The sequence below is a fragment of the Varanus komodoensis genome, unplaced genomic scaffold (assembly GCF_004798865.1).
Source record: "Varanus komodoensis strain SLA01 unplaced genomic scaffold, ASM479886v1 scaffold4, whole genome shotgun sequence".
In the NCBI taxonomy this organism is placed as follows: Eukaryota; Metazoa; Chordata; class Lepidosauria; order Squamata; family Varanidae; genus Varanus; species Varanus komodoensis.
The window spans coordinates 11,220,532-11,237,998 of record NW_025335941.1 but is presented as its reverse complement, the minus strand read 5'-3'; the positions used below and the strand labels follow the sequence as shown (position 1 = coordinate 11,237,998).

The following is a 17,467-nucleotide window of genomic DNA, read 5'->3' as shown; positions in this document are numbered from 1 at the left end:
CTCATCTTTAACATTACTGCTTTAGCTATTTATTAGCTTTCACATGGAGCATGGGACATTCTTCTATTTCACTGAAATTCCATGCATAATTCCCAAAATTACCACAAAGTGTTAATGCATTAGACTGATGAACAGGCCACCAAAAAGCCAATCCCCAATGATAAAAGTTGCTGAAACCTGGTGAAGGTTCTGTTCAGCTTGATGAGCACCTCTTTGTCACCTCACGACACTGTGGAGGAAAAGGATGGGTCTAAACACAACAAGCACCAGTAGAAATTGTGAATTGTGACTGGCAACTAAGCCACACACAGATCTGTGGGCTCTTGGCTGAACATTGACCGTCAACCTAAACATAAGGACTAGTGAACTGATTTACTTTTTCTGAAGACCTGATATTATTATGTTTATAAATCAGAAGTTTTAGTCCCCATAAGAGACATTGGTAAAATATGCATGTGTTATGAAACCAGAGTCTTTCATTAAATGGACTTTATTAAAGGAGGCAAACAAAGAATAATCTTACAGTTACTTACGTCATTTAGATGGTTTATAAGCAAAACCAGAATATACATTGCAATTCTGGCTCAGAAATAATAAACCCATTGTCCAGACAAAACAAAAAGGCACAAAGCTTAGGCAGCTAAAGTGTCATAGAACTTCTCTTATTACAGTCATTTGCGAAGATCATTAAAAATGCAGCATGGTATTGAATTTTATATGTGCTTGGATGAAAAAAAGAGCACAGATCTCAAGTGAACTCATGCTGAAGTTTTCACTCTCTTGACGTCAGATATTCTCACATATCTAAAATGTATTACCATGTTTGTGCCCCACCAAGGACCTCAGCAGAGCAGAAATAAAGATTATCCCATTTTATCCTCACATCAGACATATGAGTTATGTTGCTTCAGAAAAAAACATGAATGACTTTCCCCAAAGTCATCCAGTCAATGTTGTGGTTAAAAGTGGCTGGAAAAACCCTAAGGTTCAGAAGTCCAGCCAGCAGTTCAAAAACTTCAAAGCTTGAAACGAATAAAAGGAACCGTCTTCCAGGATGTTAATGCCTCATGCCTTCAGGGGGAGAAGAAACAACTAATGCAAATCAAGCCAAGTTATGGACTATAGATGACATACAGGTACAACTAGAAGTTATACTATTCATATCCATTTCTGCTCTAGGGCACAGTCTTGGACTCAGCTGTACAGAAAAATGGACTTTTGAGAGCCAAGACTCACCATGGAATGTTAGAAAGTAAGAAATTAGCATTGAATGCTTTACAGTCAAAACAACTTGGTCATGGGTTTGTTGATATGAAGCACAATGAAGATGGTATGATTTGAACATGGATGTGCCTAGAAAAGAGGCCAGTTGTTCCAGAAAGGAGAATACAGTGCTTTGACAGTAAAGACAATGTATTGCCCAAAAGTCTGTACACACCAACACTTGAAAAGGAGAAAAACTTGTTTCTTTTAAGTAGCCATGGACTTTAGTATGGCACTGAGTGAGCCAGATGAGCAAACAACTGGGAATCTGTGAGGAATCCAATAGGTGGGTAAAAATCCAATGACTTTTCTCAACTCTTCTCTGTGGAAATTGTTTCACTGACTTTGTGCTGATGTCTACTCAGTGAAAGGCAAGATGAGTTAGCATGCAGACTTCCATTTTTAAATCAGGCTGCAATTTGTGTAATTTTTAAAAAACCTTGGCAAGTTTATACAACATTTGGGCCTCTGCTCAACAATTTGCATACTTTTCATACAAAGTCACACAATCTGCAAACATTTTCAAGCAATTTTGTGGAAGCTGAAAGCAAAAATTTAGCTAACAAAAGTCTATCAATCTCAAATAGAACAAGCTTTCCAGTGTCACACATGCCTACAAAAGACTAGCATGAGGTCTAGTCACATGACTTGTGGAAGAATTTTCAAAATTTCACAGTGAGCACACTGCTGAAGGCATACAATCTAGTTTTCTTAGTCAGTTAGATGGGATTGTGCCAGCCAAAAGTGGTGCACTTGGCAGAGACAATCTGGAATTGTTACTGTTTACTGGATCAGTGCACAAGATAATAGGTGCTACACCTACTTAAACTATGAACAGCTGTGGCAGATGGTTTTACCCATGCCTTAGGAATTCAGGTTTCGTGAGAAAAAAATTGAAATCAATAGTAGTCATATGAGGGGAACACAAAGTAATTAAGTAGCAAGTCTGTATCTAGGAGAAAGTGTCTGGTGCAACAACATTTCTTTTTCCAGTTGACAAACTGCACGAAAGAAGAAATGAAAGACCCAATTTTTCATAAAACTTGAAGACACCTTTTTGGTTTCCCTACCATTCCAGTTCTTCAGCAGGACTGTGGAAACAGATGGAGGGAGCTCTTTCACCACGGCTGCTAGTACTTTCCCAAGGCAAATATCATTTGGGATAACTACTTTTGAAGAAAGTACACCAGGGTACTTTAACATAACTTGGAGGGAGCATAAATGAACACACAGAACTAGCCCATGCCCCTAAGCCTACATAACTCATCACGCTTGGGAAACAAGATGCAGAAGATTTCTCTGAACATGAGATGGAATTTGTGAAGATGGTCTGGCCATTTAATTGCATTTACCTAAAATGTGAGTGAAAAGCTTGCTCACAGCTTGCTCAGCTGGTGTGGAAAAGAGCAGCAGGATGGCACAGCAGGCAGTGGCAGTGCAGCCTCACTTGGGTGTGCAACCTGGCCGTGAGGCTACCACACCAACCCACAGACCCTAGAAAGGAAACGGAGGGGGGCGGGGGGGAGGCTGTGCAGTTCCATAACAAGTTACTGAACAGCCTTCTTAGAAATTCTGGGCAAGCACAGGGACTGAAATTCTGAGTTCAATATTTCAATCCCCTCAATATTAAGGTCAGAAACCTTGATAAAACTAGGAAAAATCAAAGAAAAGTATGCTACAATTCAAAGGCTTACAATGGTTTCTGAATCAAATAATAATTGCCTTGGGGACTTCAATGTTATTAAACCAGGGAGCATTGTGCAGAAGAGAAATTTGGAAATGCAAAGGATATTTCTGCAATAATCTCTGTTGCAAAGAGAAATGCATCTGCCTATTAAGAAAAGAGCTACATGGACAGAAGTAGATGGGAGAGTTTCCCCTCCTGCAACTTACGGCCAGTTCAACAAGTTAATACAATAGTATCATCCTCGACTGGATAGATATTGAGGGCAGAACCCCATCTTGAATATTCCCACACTTTTCAACATACGGTGAGCTAGTATTCTGTCAGAGGACAAGACAGGTTTACGAAGGGAACCATTTCAAATTATTCATTCCATTCATAAGCAGAATGCATATTTACAACACACATTTTTCATGGCAAACTCATGTTCTACAATGCCCATTGGTATAGCATTACTATATTTGATTAAGCATCATAAGGGCAACAAATATGTTGAGAGTCGCCTCATTTTATTTCTTAATTTAAGCCCAGATATTCTGAAGAGCTACTTTCTAACCTGTGTTAGGCTACAACTCCCATTAAATGTAGTCCAGCACACCTGGAGGCTACTATGATCGGGAAGGCAGCTGACATACCTTCAGCTCTAACCAGAGAACCCAAGGGCACAGGTACGCAGCTGCTGCCACCACATAAAATCCCTTTTCACACATCCCACAGAATGCTCCAAGGCCTGTACGGGAAATACATCTCTTCACTCTGTATATTCCATGAATGTAACATTGAGCATAAGAAAAAAATTCTTCCCTCTTGTTAATCTACCTTGAATTATCTATGTTAGCCTGGAAATATGCAATTAGCCTTTATTCCTGAATACAGTTCTGAATTAATGCTTTATACCAGACTTTCCCCATCTTCCAGGTGTTTCTTGCAGATGTGTTTGACTGCAACTCCCAGTGGGGAAGGCTTCTTTTTACAGAATTCTGAATTTCCATCAAGCATTCAGCAAAAGTATACAAGTTCTAAAATCCAAGGAACCCCTGATAATCAAAAGAAAGATCACTTCTGCGTAATATTTAGGTTTTCTGTTGCATAAAGAACTTTAAGCAGACAGTAACACTCCAAGCCCTAGTCTGAACACCCTTCATGGGGGAAGCAGGGAAAGACCATGTCTTGAGTGGTCTGAATCTCTGAATCCACTCAAGGCTATACTTCTTGACAGAGTTCACATAGCAGACCAGGTGTTCCCCAACAGGTACAATAAAAGTAATAATAAGAAAACCTGAAGCAATAGAACCAATCACCTGCTACATCCTTTCCTTCCTCTCTTATAAGCTTGATTGTTCCTTTGTATTGTTTCAGGGTTCTTTGTCTCCTTACACTCTTCTGCCTCTAGCTTTATTGTAATGCCTAAAGGACTGTACTCTGCAGATTACAATTATGAAAACTGGCTAAACAAGCAATGCTGCTTTAAAAGTGTATGTTCCTAGCATCTACTTTTCTCCAAAGAGAGAAAGAGACAAAGATCCAACAGTAGTCAGCAAAATAAATAAATACATTTGTGTATTTAATCTCTGAACAAACTATATTAACTGGACATTAAATCATCACACCTGAAGAATTTCAGGAAGAATTCCACAGTTTTGCTTTTTCTCATTGAAATAAATCAGCGTTATTTATAAAACCCTTGTAACAAAATCCAATCATAAATTGGAAAAAAAACTATTGTTACTTTTTAAATATTTTCATATTTTTGGGAACAGTTCCCCAACAGCTGCAAAACAGCACAGGATGCTCCCCTTTGCCACTTATGTGGTTTTTGTTTAATTCATACCAGTGTACATTCACCCATGCAAAAAGATGATGTTCTCCAAGTTAAGAAATCTCTCACTTGTTGAACTTCTGCAGGCCATGGGGTTATTAAAAAGAGGCACAGCAGCACTGCCATATATCAAGTCACACCATGGATCCATCCTGCCTTGCATTGTTGATATTGACTGACAGCGGCAAGCCAATGGTTTTTTCCTAGCCCTACCTGGAGAAATGGGGCATTGAGTTTGGAACTTTCCACTTAGCCCTTCCCTTACAAAATGCAGAGAAGCCACGCTGGATACAGCTGAGCATACTAGCGACTGTAGCAGTTATGGCTTTATTCTGGGCTGAAAACTGAAGCTATCTAGACAGCATTTTCCATACCATAGATTGCAGAAGTAATTAAGAGCTACGAAAGACTGGGATAGACAAGTATGGGTGTGCACAATGCAGCAACTGTATACCAGGTCCTGTTATATGACTAGTATCATGTCCTACACAGGCCATATTTCACCAAGTACTCCTGACTACATCTGAAGGAACCCAAGCTGTCCACGTTGGACCTATTGGTGGCTGAAGAGAGGCCTGTCCTTCAAATGTAATACATTGTGATTATCATCACCCTTTTGTCCTGCTGCAAATGTTCAAAAAGGGATTGGCACTGCCACTTTATAGCACGGTGACATGACTGCAAGCTTTTTGCAACACTTAACACACCAAGGGCATCAGGTAAAGAAAACCACACATGGGAAGCCAGCAAACCACCCTGTCCCAATTCAGCTCCTTTTTTGAGGAAGGCATAGAACTGAAGGCCCTAGACTACCCCCTCACATGCACATGCGTGCGCGCACACGCACACCTATGAGAAGTTGTCTTCAGGAGCCATGCAAAGATTGGCCTCATTCACACACAATTCCAAAAGCATGGGTCTGTATCCAAAGTCAGTCTAACCTAAGCCCTGATAATTTCTTTGGGTCTACTCTAGCTAGAACTATTACTGGATACAATCCATATTTCTTCCCCCACAAGAGAGGATGGGGTTGCCATCTTTTAAAGTTTTCACTAAGAAAGTGGCTGGGAGGTCTAAAGATCAAAACAGAGAAGGGAAACTGCACATGGTCCCCAACAATGAAAACTGACTCTTCCAGGTAGACTTAAGTCACACCAAGCCTGGTGTGATTCTGCCTTGCATCATTCTCTCCCCCAGTTCAGCTGAGAGGACTTCAGAAGCATTAACTTCCAACAGAGATTAATCATAACCCACTATGAAACTAGACAAACTTGGCTTGTATTCCTACATTGATGAAAGGCTCTGTGGTTCAGCAGCTTCCGTAAGTATTAAGTGGGAAGGCAGTTATTTCTGCAAATGCCCAACAGTCTGCAGACCATTTCGTCTGCTGTTCTAAAGGTCTTCTCCTCCCAGAACAGATTTAGGGGGAGCATGAATAAAGGGGTGCAGAAGGAAGAGGGAATCAGCACAAAGTCCTCCTCCCCTACCCCTTCCTATTTAATTGCTTTGCCTTGGCTGCTTCCACATATATTGGGAACCAAAATGTTGCTATAGCTTCACTGAGCCTCTGATGCCTCATGTAAAATTAATCTGGGAATTAAGAGGAGGATTTAGTGGGCTTGTGCCATCACAGGCTCCAACTGGCCAACACCGTTCATAGTTCCTTTAGAGTTTGACTTTGGAGAGACAGCATGTGGATTAAATGCACTGAATCAGCTTTTGCAAAGGCCCCACTGCTATGGAATCGTTACATTGCTTAGCTTTGTGGGTTTAGATGTTTCTCTTCACTGTCTTTTCAATCTCAGCCATGACAGCTGTGCCATCTCAACAAGAGAACATTTCGGAGACAGCCCATGTTACTGCAGCTGGGATTCACTGCCCCTTGACTCACACATAACTTTTCCAGAACCAGCTGAATACTTTATGATCAGATACTTGTGTCTGGCTTTCAGTAAAGAAAGTTTAAGTGATCCAAAGGGTTAGGTTTCAAGAAAACAAATGTATTTCTCTACCATATCACTTTATACATGAGAGAAAAGGATTCTTGGCTGTAGTGTGTGTGTGTGTGTGAGTGTGTGTGGTGTCTATTTTTGTTCCTATCTCCAGGATTACATTTCATGTATCTGCAGAAATGCAAAGGAGAAGAAATTGTATTACAATCTTGGCGTTCTTTTAACAATAGCCCCAGTCATTTTTGGTACCAGTCTAGACAAAAATCATCTAGTTTATCTTGGGGTTAACATAAGAACATAAGAAAAGCCATGCTGGATCAGACCAGAGGTTCATCTAGTCCAGCACTCTGTACAGGCAGTGTATAAGTTTTTTTCCTATAATGTCTACTTAAAAAGCAAGACAAGCCACTAATAAATGAATAAATAGCTGCAAATTCATGGATTACTTAAACCAAAGCCAAAGTAGCATAAACTGATTTGGGCACTGAAGAGTTAGTGTGTGTCAGGCCCTCCTCACACAGAAAAATGCTATTTGATATTTGTTAAGTACCTCAGTAAAAATATTTGTGCATTGATAAGCTCTGCTTCTGTAAATGAAGGGAAACACAGCCCAGCCAGAGGTGTTTGCAGACCAGGCACCTCACTTTATTTGATATGGCTATACTTCCAAGAAACGGGTTAATAGAAAAACCCGTGTGACCCAGGCTGACTGCCAGGCTTGATCTCATGCAAGTTCACATTTCTCTGATGTCAAGTTAGTTTCACCCCGATCTTGCAAAGGAAGTGGGATAAATCAGCCTGAAAAAATGTTTGTTTTGTTTTGTTTTGTTTTCTTAATCCACATTTCGGACGCACTTTCATGAACAGTTCCCAAATGTATGCATATTGTGTTGTATTCCTCCCTCAGCCATTGCTAAAAGGCACAAGGATTTAAGGGGAAAATGTCCATATATAGTAGTTCCACCAAATCATTTGGATCATGGGGTGCATTTGGGATTATGTGAAGGTGTAATGGTGTTTCACAAAATGGCAGGCATGGGAAAACTTGGCAGTTCATAACATGACCACCATGGTAGCCAGTCAAAAAGGCAAACTGGTGAGACTAAAGAAAGGGAACTTGCTCAAGATATTAAGTACAAGGCAGAGGTTCAAAATGCAAACCCACTATTTTTAACCTGGCTTGGCACTAGGTTATCTGAAGAATTGCCTGGTCTCATGTGTACTGGGATGAAAGGGAGAACAGCAAGGCAAAGGGTTAGAGAGAGAAAGATAAAAGCTAGAAAGATAAAGAAGACTACTTTAACAGTTTTCAGAATTTTAATGAAAGGAAATTAAATTTCAAACAATTTCTTTTTGAGGGACAGGATGTGGAGAGACTTATTTATTTATTTTTGCATTTGTATGCTGCCAGACTATTCCAACGTGAATCTAAGCAGCTCACAACAGGCACCACTGCATCTTGGACACTCACCAGGGATCCCTAGCTTTGGCAAGCAATCTTGGGCTCTTATTGAACAGAGGAGCATGGCTAATAGAGGGTAGCATCCTGTTCCCTGGCCCCTAACATGGACCAGTCTGAAGGAACAGGGAGCATCTCCAAAGAGCAACTTTCATGCCGCTCCGGGGAGACCCACTTCCTATCTACCAAACAATGTTGGGGATAGATGGAACTTGGCAGAAAATCCACATTTCAAAAGGTAACATCTGGATAAGTCCTCTTCAGAGTAAATGGTCTTTAAAAGCCGCCTTCACTGGACCTGCCACCTTAGGGAATCCCCGGCCTCCTCTTGTATTTCTTGTATCAGCTGCTCTGCATATTTCCTTGCCAATTAAACTTATGTCTCTGACAAATTAAAAGGAGGCACACTGAATTTTTAACAAGTAAAATCTCTATTCTAGGTATTATGAAGGACTTGCCTTTAATTGGGGCATTTTGCCACACAAAAGATGCCAGTGTGTTGCTTGGATTTTTTTTTTTTTTTTAATGAGGCTGGCTTTTTGACTATATCACCTTATACATGAGAGAAAAGGATTCTTGGCTGTAGTTAAAAAAAGGGCATCTATTTTTGTCCCTAGCTCCAAGATTACATTTCATGCATCTGCAGAAATGCAAAGGAAAAGAAATTGTATTAAAATTTATCTACTGAGGTCTTTGGGATACAATTTTACTAATCACTATCAATTATCTTAAAAGTAACCAAGTAAGATGTAACCATGTATACTCTCTGTAACATTTTGTATTATCTTACAAGTACCCATGTAAGGTTATCTTAAAAGTAACCAAGTAAGATGGAACCAGGTAACCTTTCTGTTACATTTTGAAAACTTCTGGCTAACCGTGCAAATTGCTTTGCAGCACATTGCCCAATAGTTAGTCTGCACTATTATCAAAAAGAGCTATTTACATAAGGAAGTTTGGAGCAAGCTTTGCAACGTAGAAAAGGCAACACACACCATGACAATATGTACAAAGTACTTAGTACTCCCTTTCCTTCTCCCCATGAGTTCTAAGTGTGCCCAGTCAAAATGTCCAGTTATTACTGGGTAGGAGTAAACAGTACCTTTGGTGATGCACTGTTCTACTTTCCAAAAGCCTCCCGTAAAACAGCAACTGCCAAGATACTCTCTCGCTTCAAAAAGCGCTAACGTTGTGGATGCGTTGCCCACAGCAACACTGCTCATGTGGCAGAAAGGCACATGGGCACCTGAGCTGTGACCACTGCAGCTCAGAGGAATCTGAGTCCCTTACTCTCGAATAATAATAGTTGGGGAGCATTAAAATTGGGAGCCCTCATTTCAGGCAGAACAGTTTCAATTTTTGCATTTTGCCCGATCTTAACTGCAGGAAATGTACAAGAAGTACGATCTGTTTAGAGTAGAGTGAACACATATGCAAAAATGACAGACTGCGACATGACTTCTCAAATAGTGTATTTAAGATGTGCTGACATCTAGAATCAAATAAGGCTAAAGCTACTTTTCCACTGTACCTCTTGCTGACTCAATGTAACAGTTCAACACACGCTGTCATTTCAAGCTGACAACTGAGGTAACAAGCTTTAATATTCCACACTCGAACTGTTACCTGAATTACAAGGTATTTTAGCCACATTATTGGATTATTCTAAAATTAAGAACACCTTGTTGTGAACAACTCTGCAATACATTTATTATTTATTGATTTTATTTGTATGCTGTCATCTTAGCCATAGCTTTCTGGGCAGCTCACAACATATGATAAAACAAAAGTGAATTCAAATGTACAGTATATCTCAATAAAATATAACCAGCAATGAGGAATAAATAGATTACATTAATAAAATAACCTAAAGTAGAGAAAGATTATACAAGAGGGAGACATAAAATTAAACATTCAATATATTGCGTCTTTTATAAGAATAGCTTTCTTCTCTATCCTTTAGCAATGACCACTGTGAAACAGTTATTATCTTGCTGTTATGTCGGCAAGTGTCTGGTCCAGGCCAAAATATCTTAGGAGGTAACCAAAAGGAAAAATCACTATAGAAGTCAGTCCAGAGGTGTCCAATAGAATACTCCAGGTGGGGAGCTGAAGGTCAAGAAATCCACCCAGTCCAGAAGACTGAGTGGATTCAGTCAAAGCACTGAATTGAAAGCCTTCCCAGTTCAGAAGCTATGGGCCCACTTGTGCTATGAACAGCATTCCTCCACCACCAGTAGATCAGAGGCAATCTATGACTGAAGACATTTGTCCCCAGATCATTCAAAAAATGATGGGCTAAAATTATCCTTATGACATTTACGGAAACTAGAATGGAACTTGCGGACACTTGTATGTAAACACTATGCATTAATCCATGTGGTAAATATCCCTACAGGTACCCAGTCTTATGGCACTATTCCTTCACTAGCACAGATTTTCTTAAATGTTACAAAGAGACCTAAGGAGAGGAGCTTGATAACAAGGAATTTAATTGGTTGGTACATCAAAAGTACTTCCTGCTTCTGTGCTGCCTATTTTGACCTATGGAGCTGCGAACAGGCATAGTTTAGTATCACAAGCCAACACATGCCTGATTAAGGCAGGGCTGAATGTGCTGGGAACTGCTCCCAGCCAAGGGCCCATGACATTTAACTGAGTGAGCATTAAGCTCTTCCCAGCAGCCAGGAGATCCACCCAGTTCATTGTAGAGAAGCCTTCTTGCAAACTGGGGGGTGGCTTCCAGATGCCTTGGACTACAACTCTTGCCAGTACAGCTAGTTGCCATAGTGACTGGAGATGGTGGAAGATGTAATCCAACACATCTGTCCTAGGCTGTGAACAACATGAAGAATTTGAAACCACCTTTAACATATTTCTGGATTTGGTATGGTAAAAGAAGCAACAGGTTTCACAATGATGTTTAATTACCCTTTATAAAAAGAGCCAGATGGTAATTTCCATTGTGGTTGGATCCCTGGTGCAATATGGCCCATCTCCAAATTGAATTCATTTATGGCCTTTCACCTACATCTTCAGTGGTACTGGGACAATTTGCTTTCATTCTTTTTGTACAACATGTTGTCCTACCCAACTGTGGGTCAATGGGTGGAGGAAGAAGAGTCCTCTAATCCTTCACTTACCTGAACAAAAGTATTAACATGATTTAGTACTGAATCACCCAATGCCCTTCCCAAATCTGAGATTAGTTTACTTCTTGCAGCAAGTCACTGTGAGGAAAAAAATATTCACTGTATTTCTTAAATTGTACTTATAGACTATAAACTCTATTTCTACAAAAGACTTCATTCAAAAAGGACAAGCCAGCCCCAAATTCCTTCTATTCATTTATTATATATAATAGTAATAAACTACCAAAAATGTTGCTTAAGGCTATCTTCACTTTACTATTCAGTTAACACTGAAGTCTAAACAGTTTGGAAAGCAAGTCCCAGTGTAGAAGTTACTGTAAAAGGAACATATAGTTTGATTATTCTATGCAAGCTATTTTCCATACAGCCAGTAACAGGAATCTGCTTTCCCACTTCTTTCCCCTATCAACTTCAGGCACATAAATTAAGAACCTGGGAGTTTCATCTATGAAGACAGACTACCAAGTCTGTCCTCCAACCTATTATACAGAAATACTAAGGAACAGTTCTGGAAGGACAATGAAACATTGGCAAACAGTTTGGACAGCTTAAGAACCCAAACAGTTCTCATTTATATCTTGCCTTTTTTCATTAAAAAAAAAAAAAAACCTCAAGACAACCTGCATAATCCTCTTCCTACTCTCAATCTTATCTGCACAACAACAACCCTGTGAGGTAGGTTGACACCCAGTTGGCGCCATGGCCGAGTGCAACCAACATGTTTCTCCTGGCATCTCTATGCCCATTTAGGGCTCAAGTGTATGTGCTTGTTTTTCCATTATGACTTACTCAGAAAGGAGATTTCTTTTTAACTTCCTGACTTCCAGTAAAATAGTTGCAGACAGATAACTTTTTACACAACTATCTTATATTACTGGTGGAATATCATGCCACTACTATTAACTCCTACCAAGAATAAAATATGTACCCAAACATATAACTTAGCTTGTTAACTCACAATATCGCAAAGGGTATTAATTACTATGATGCATACTATGGTTCTCCCATCACTAGAAGGTAACACATGAATGTGAAGGTCTTTTAATCTATGGGTATTTTAGAAAATTTTAGAAAGTTCTGCAGCAGTTTCATTTAACAGTTGTGGGGAAAAAGAAATCCTTTGGCTCCAAAGCAGAGATGAAGTAGTATACGAAGCATATATTCTGTGCTTCATCTTGCAGTACCTGATTCAGGCCCAGCATCTCAGGAAGCATCCCACCCTCTCTGATGTTTACCCACTACCCCTAGCTTTTGTGCCAATGTTGCAGAGTGTAAGTGATTGTCACACTTAAGATCAAGGAGTCTTTTCTCCAGGTCAGAATAAGGTTTGCCTTTGCCTGCAACTTCTAGTTTAACTCTTGAAGTTATCTTCTTGTGGCACATCACTGTTTACATTATGCAGCCTGGCTTAGTGAGTGGATGTGCCCAAAACCAGGCAGAGGCCTGGGCTAGATGACCACTGCAGCTGCTCTTCCAATATTCTTATTCAGATGTATCACCAAATCTGTCCTTTTAACAGCAGAACACATTTACATGTACATCAAGGAGAGAGAAGATATACTAAAAGGGTTTTCCCCTGACCTGGAAAGATATCTTGGTTCACAGAGTGCTTAAAATAGTGAGCAAACAGTGAACACTTGCTAGTAAGCTGTTTGGCAATAAGTAACCACAATGACAATGTTTTACAGTAAGTCTGAGCAATGTCAAATTAATAACATTTAGATCTAGTACTTATAAATGGATACCTTCACATATACACCCAAGTAGCAGTGATTTCTTAGGCTACTCCTTGCAGCCAAATGGGTCCTACAAGAAGTCATTTCTGTTTTTCTATGTCTGTAAGAGTTGCTTGCATTTCCCTTGTGAAAGCGGGGCCCTTTGTGGAGTTCCAGAAGTCTGACAAAGATCTATTAACATATGATTACATCCTATATACATACATCCCCCATGCACCTGTTGTTCTAACATTTGCAAGGGTCCCACATCTAGAAGGTGTTTCTGGTTCCCTGTAGGATAATGGCAGTGCATCATACGAGGGTTGACTTTTACAGCTTAGGAGTTTTGTTTAGCAGACAATGAATGATCACAAGGCCATGATCAGATTAACCCTTTTGATGACTATAAAGTTGCCTGAAGAGCTGGCCTAGGAGGCAGAACTTAAATGAAGATGAAACCTTTACAGGTCCTCAGATCAGAAGCCAAGTATTGTTGCCAAAAACTGTTCAAGCTATTACAGTCACACCCTTTCACAAAAAAGTTAAAAAATCCATGGGAAATTTGTCACTTATTTCAATTAAGCATGCTTTATGACTCAGGCTGCACTCCTAAGCATAGTTGGAACATGAACAGCTGCATTAGACCAGGTCAAAGTATTTGTCCATCGGTCTCTGACTAGCAGAGATGCTCCTGGATTTTAGGCTGAACTCCTGGATTTTATTTTCTATCTCTTGATCCTTTTAACTGACGATACCTGGGATGAAAGCTAAGGCCTTCTGTAGTCTATGCAAATAAGCCCATTGCACAGAACAGTTCCAACCCCTTCATCGGGCCAACCAAAACGTGCAAGCTTCTGAGATCTCTTCACCAGGGAAAGTGCTATAAAAAGATGGGCATCGTGGATAAGGAAATACATCAATGGGACTTCCCCAATAAGGCAGCCCCCCCCCCCAACTCTGCCATCATCTCCCTCATACTGGCTTCTTTCCTGATGAAGAGATCTCAAAACATGGACATTTTGTATCATCGTTTCTTCGGCCTCATGAAAGGTACTACACTAAAATGGCTTTTGGGATTTTATTCGTGGCCAACACAGCTACCTTTGCACCGCACAAAATGGCACTTGATTCTGAATCCACACGCAACGGGCTTCACCGGTCCACACAGCCCAGAAAGGGCTCGGACTGTCCCTTGCAACGTGGCCAACCGCGAGTCCTCGGGGAAAGCGACGCAAGCCCCCAGACAGCAGAGCGGGCTCGGCTTTGCGCCCAGGGATCTTCCGACGGGGCGCTCACGACACCCGCAGCCGGGCGCGGGCGAGCCCTGGCTCGGGTGCTCCTTGGAAAGCGACGGCGAGCGCTGCCTGCCACCTGCGCCGCCCAGCTGCGCCCCAGAGAGCACGGGAGCCTCACCCTTTCCCCGCACGGACTCCCTGCCCTCCGCATGCCGCCACCTGTCCCTCTGCGGAACAGCCGGTCTTTTCCTCTCACTTCTGAAGCGCCCCTGGAGGAAATGCAAGGCAAGGGCCGCGCAGGCAGCGACCGGCCGATTGCTGCCGGCGCCCCTCAGGTGCTGCCGAAGCGCTCCGCTTAGAGAGGCAGCCTCGCTTCGCCTACGCCAGCGCATCACAAAGAGGCCATTAGCGCAAACGGGCGGGCAAATCTGCCTCGCCGGCAAAAGCCCCTTTTGAGGCTCCGTCTAATGAAAATAATCGCTTCTCACACGAGGCGTAACTTCCAGAGGCAGAACTTGCCGAGTAATCTGCGGACTGTGGGAAGCAGGTGTGCTTTGCTTCACTGCCGGCAAAAAAGAACATCGCCCAAGAAGGATTATGAAGTTTAAGCGCATGCAAGTCCTTCTTGGGCTTCTCCTCGACATCTGTCCCTTTCGATTTCCTTCTTGCGTAGTGCAGCAGGTTCAGCAACAGACATTTAACCCCCTCTAGCCGTGCGAGATCGTGTCAAAACAAGCAGGAGAAAACGGTTTCCGTCCAGTCTCCCTCAGCGCAGGGTCGGGACTTTAAGCAACGCAGAACTTCTCCTTAATCAATCGATTCTACATTAAGGCCAAATAACTCCGAACAGCACGCCCGCCCCCAGCCTAACCAAAGGAGAACCGCGCCGTCTCTAAACGATGAAGCCTTGCACAGACGTGTTACGCTTCTGCTGTTTCATAGACACGCGGCAGCTGCACGCGCGCGCTGCGTGGAAAGTAGACACATGCTAAAGTCTCGCTCCGGATTTTAAATAGGGCATTCGCCTGCGAGCGCTCGAAGCCAGCAGCGCTGGATCCTAAACACGCTCGTAGGAACTGCGAAGAGTCCCTGCCTGCTGCTCCACGGCTCAGCGCGGCAGCTCCAGGCGGGCATTGCTCGCAGGCGAGAGGGCCGATCGCAGAGGCGCGCAGACGCCCGCAAGACGCGCCGGGCTGAGCGACGGCTCGAGAAGCGGCACTGCCGCGGCGGTTGCCCGGGCACCTTGCCGCGGCGCGGCCCGAGGGGGCAGCCCCAAGGGCCGAGCGACGGCTTCCCTGCCTGCCGCGCGCTCGCCCCGCGCCTCGGCGATCCCGCTTCCGCGCCAGCTCCTCCAGCAGCGGCGCCCCGACGTCAGCCCTGCTGGGAGCCCTCGCCGTCCCGCTGCCCGCACTCTGCAGACCCCTGCAGCATGTCGGGGCGCGTGCGCCGAGGCCGGCGAAGCCGATCCGGCCACCCCGCGCTTCGAGGGCGCGCTTGCGAGCCGGGGGCGCGCTGCCGCGTGGGGCAAGGCGCGGAGACGCCCGGTGCCACTTACTTCTCATCCACATGCAGGCTGGGCGAGCACTTGATGGCGAGCCACGTTTTCCAGTGTATGTGGCGGACTTTGTAAACCTGCCCGAAGCCCCCGGAGCCGATCTTCTCCCAGCTCACGAACTCGCTGGACTCGAAGGTTTTCAGCAGCCCCATGGCTAACGAGGAGCGACCCCCCTTCTCCATGGGGCCCCTGGAGAGCCTCCGCAGCTGACAGCCTGGCTCACTCCCTCGCACGCTATCCCGAGCCACTGAACCGCCTGGCCGGGCGGGCTGAGCTCTGCCTCCTGCCCAGGTGACTCAAGGTGTACTCATTCCCCAGGGGCCATTACATCACTTCCTGGGTTCGCTGCTCGCCGTCTGTCGGCAGCTGTAATCCGAGCAGTGCCCATCGGAGAGGGGAATTGCAAAGGAGGGGAGTTGTTCTAACAGGACAGCTGTTGCAAAACTGCGCTGGCAGAAAAGGAAGCTTTCCCAGTGAAAGGCGGAGACGGGCATGTTCAGGTCCTGTTGCCTCTGGTGCAGCTCACGTTGTCTCGGAGGAAGCCCCACGGATCTCTGTGGGGCTGAAGAGACCTGGCTAGGGTTGCCGTTATTGAGTGCCACCGACAGCCAAAGCTCCTGGCCAGTTAACAAAACAGACTTAAAACCGCAGTTTAAAGAGCGGGGCAGAGTATAATCTGAGAACCTTAGATGGAAATTGGAATGAAACCGCAGTAAAGGCTGGCAGCTTGCAGAATTCCCGTTGCTTACATTTAAAATGGGTAGCCACCTCCTGATACACTTTTACCAAGAAATAACTAGTAAGGGCACTGTCCTAAGTGTGTCCTTTGCTGGCTGGACAATGCTGGGAGTTGTAGTACTTCCTTCTGTCTAAACCTGCCATTGCCTCCTATGTTGGCAATGTGAAGGCTTCCACGGTTTTTGTACTCCTGCTGTCTGCTTTGAATGGGGCCTGTGTATTCTGACACTCCATAGTACTGGAAGAAAGATAACACATGCTTTGCTCTTCCACAGACTCCTCCAAGAAGTCTTATAGCATCAAGCCTCACCTAACAGTGGGCCTAATTTTTCCATTTCACCCTAACCTATTAGAAACCGCAGGCTTTCCCTCAAGCTTAGCACCATCTCTTTCCCTTCTCTCGATTGATTGATTGGTCTTTCTTTGGCTTAGCATCCTGCCTAATGAAGATTTCTGAGTCAAGGCGTAATGCTAGAAATTCAGGTGATGCTATCAACATAAGACAAGAGCAGCCAGGCTGTCCGCTGGTGCATGCCAGCACGTGCCTGCAAAATCTCCTTCCATTTACATAGGGAGATTCTCCACATAAGAGAATAAACGGGCACAACTCAGACACTAAAAACACTTAGAAACCAGTGTGGAAGTATTTCCCTCTCTTTACTTGTAATACAAAGGAGACTTCATGATCTGCATTTGTAGACCTGACACTAACAGGCTTGGGTTCAATAGCAACTGGGAAATGTTTAAGGACTACTTCACCACAAAAAGCAATTGTTCAGGTGCTTCCACAGAATGAGACTTCCGAAGACATTGTGAAGCTAATCTTTTTGTCTTTAATGGATTTCTCTCTCTCTCTCTCTCTCTCTCTCTCTCTCTCTCTCTCTCTCTCTCTCTC

At 43.4% G+C, this 17,467-nt stretch overlaps 1 protein-coding gene across 1 annotated transcript in view; it reads right to left on the bottom strand.

The window, feature by feature from the left end:
• RIPK4 (receptor interacting serine/threonine kinase 4) overlaps nt 1-16,016 on the bottom strand; it is a 32,864-nt gene extending 16,848 nt beyond the window's left edge. Inside the window, exon 1 of the mRNA XM_044442303.1 lies at nt 15,835-16,016. Within this exon, the coding sequence (XP_044298238.1) occupies nt 15,835-16,016 (182 nt within the window). The remainder of the gene's footprint in view (nt 1-15,834) is intronic.
• Between the last annotated feature and the right edge of the window lie 1,451 nt (nt 16,017-17,467).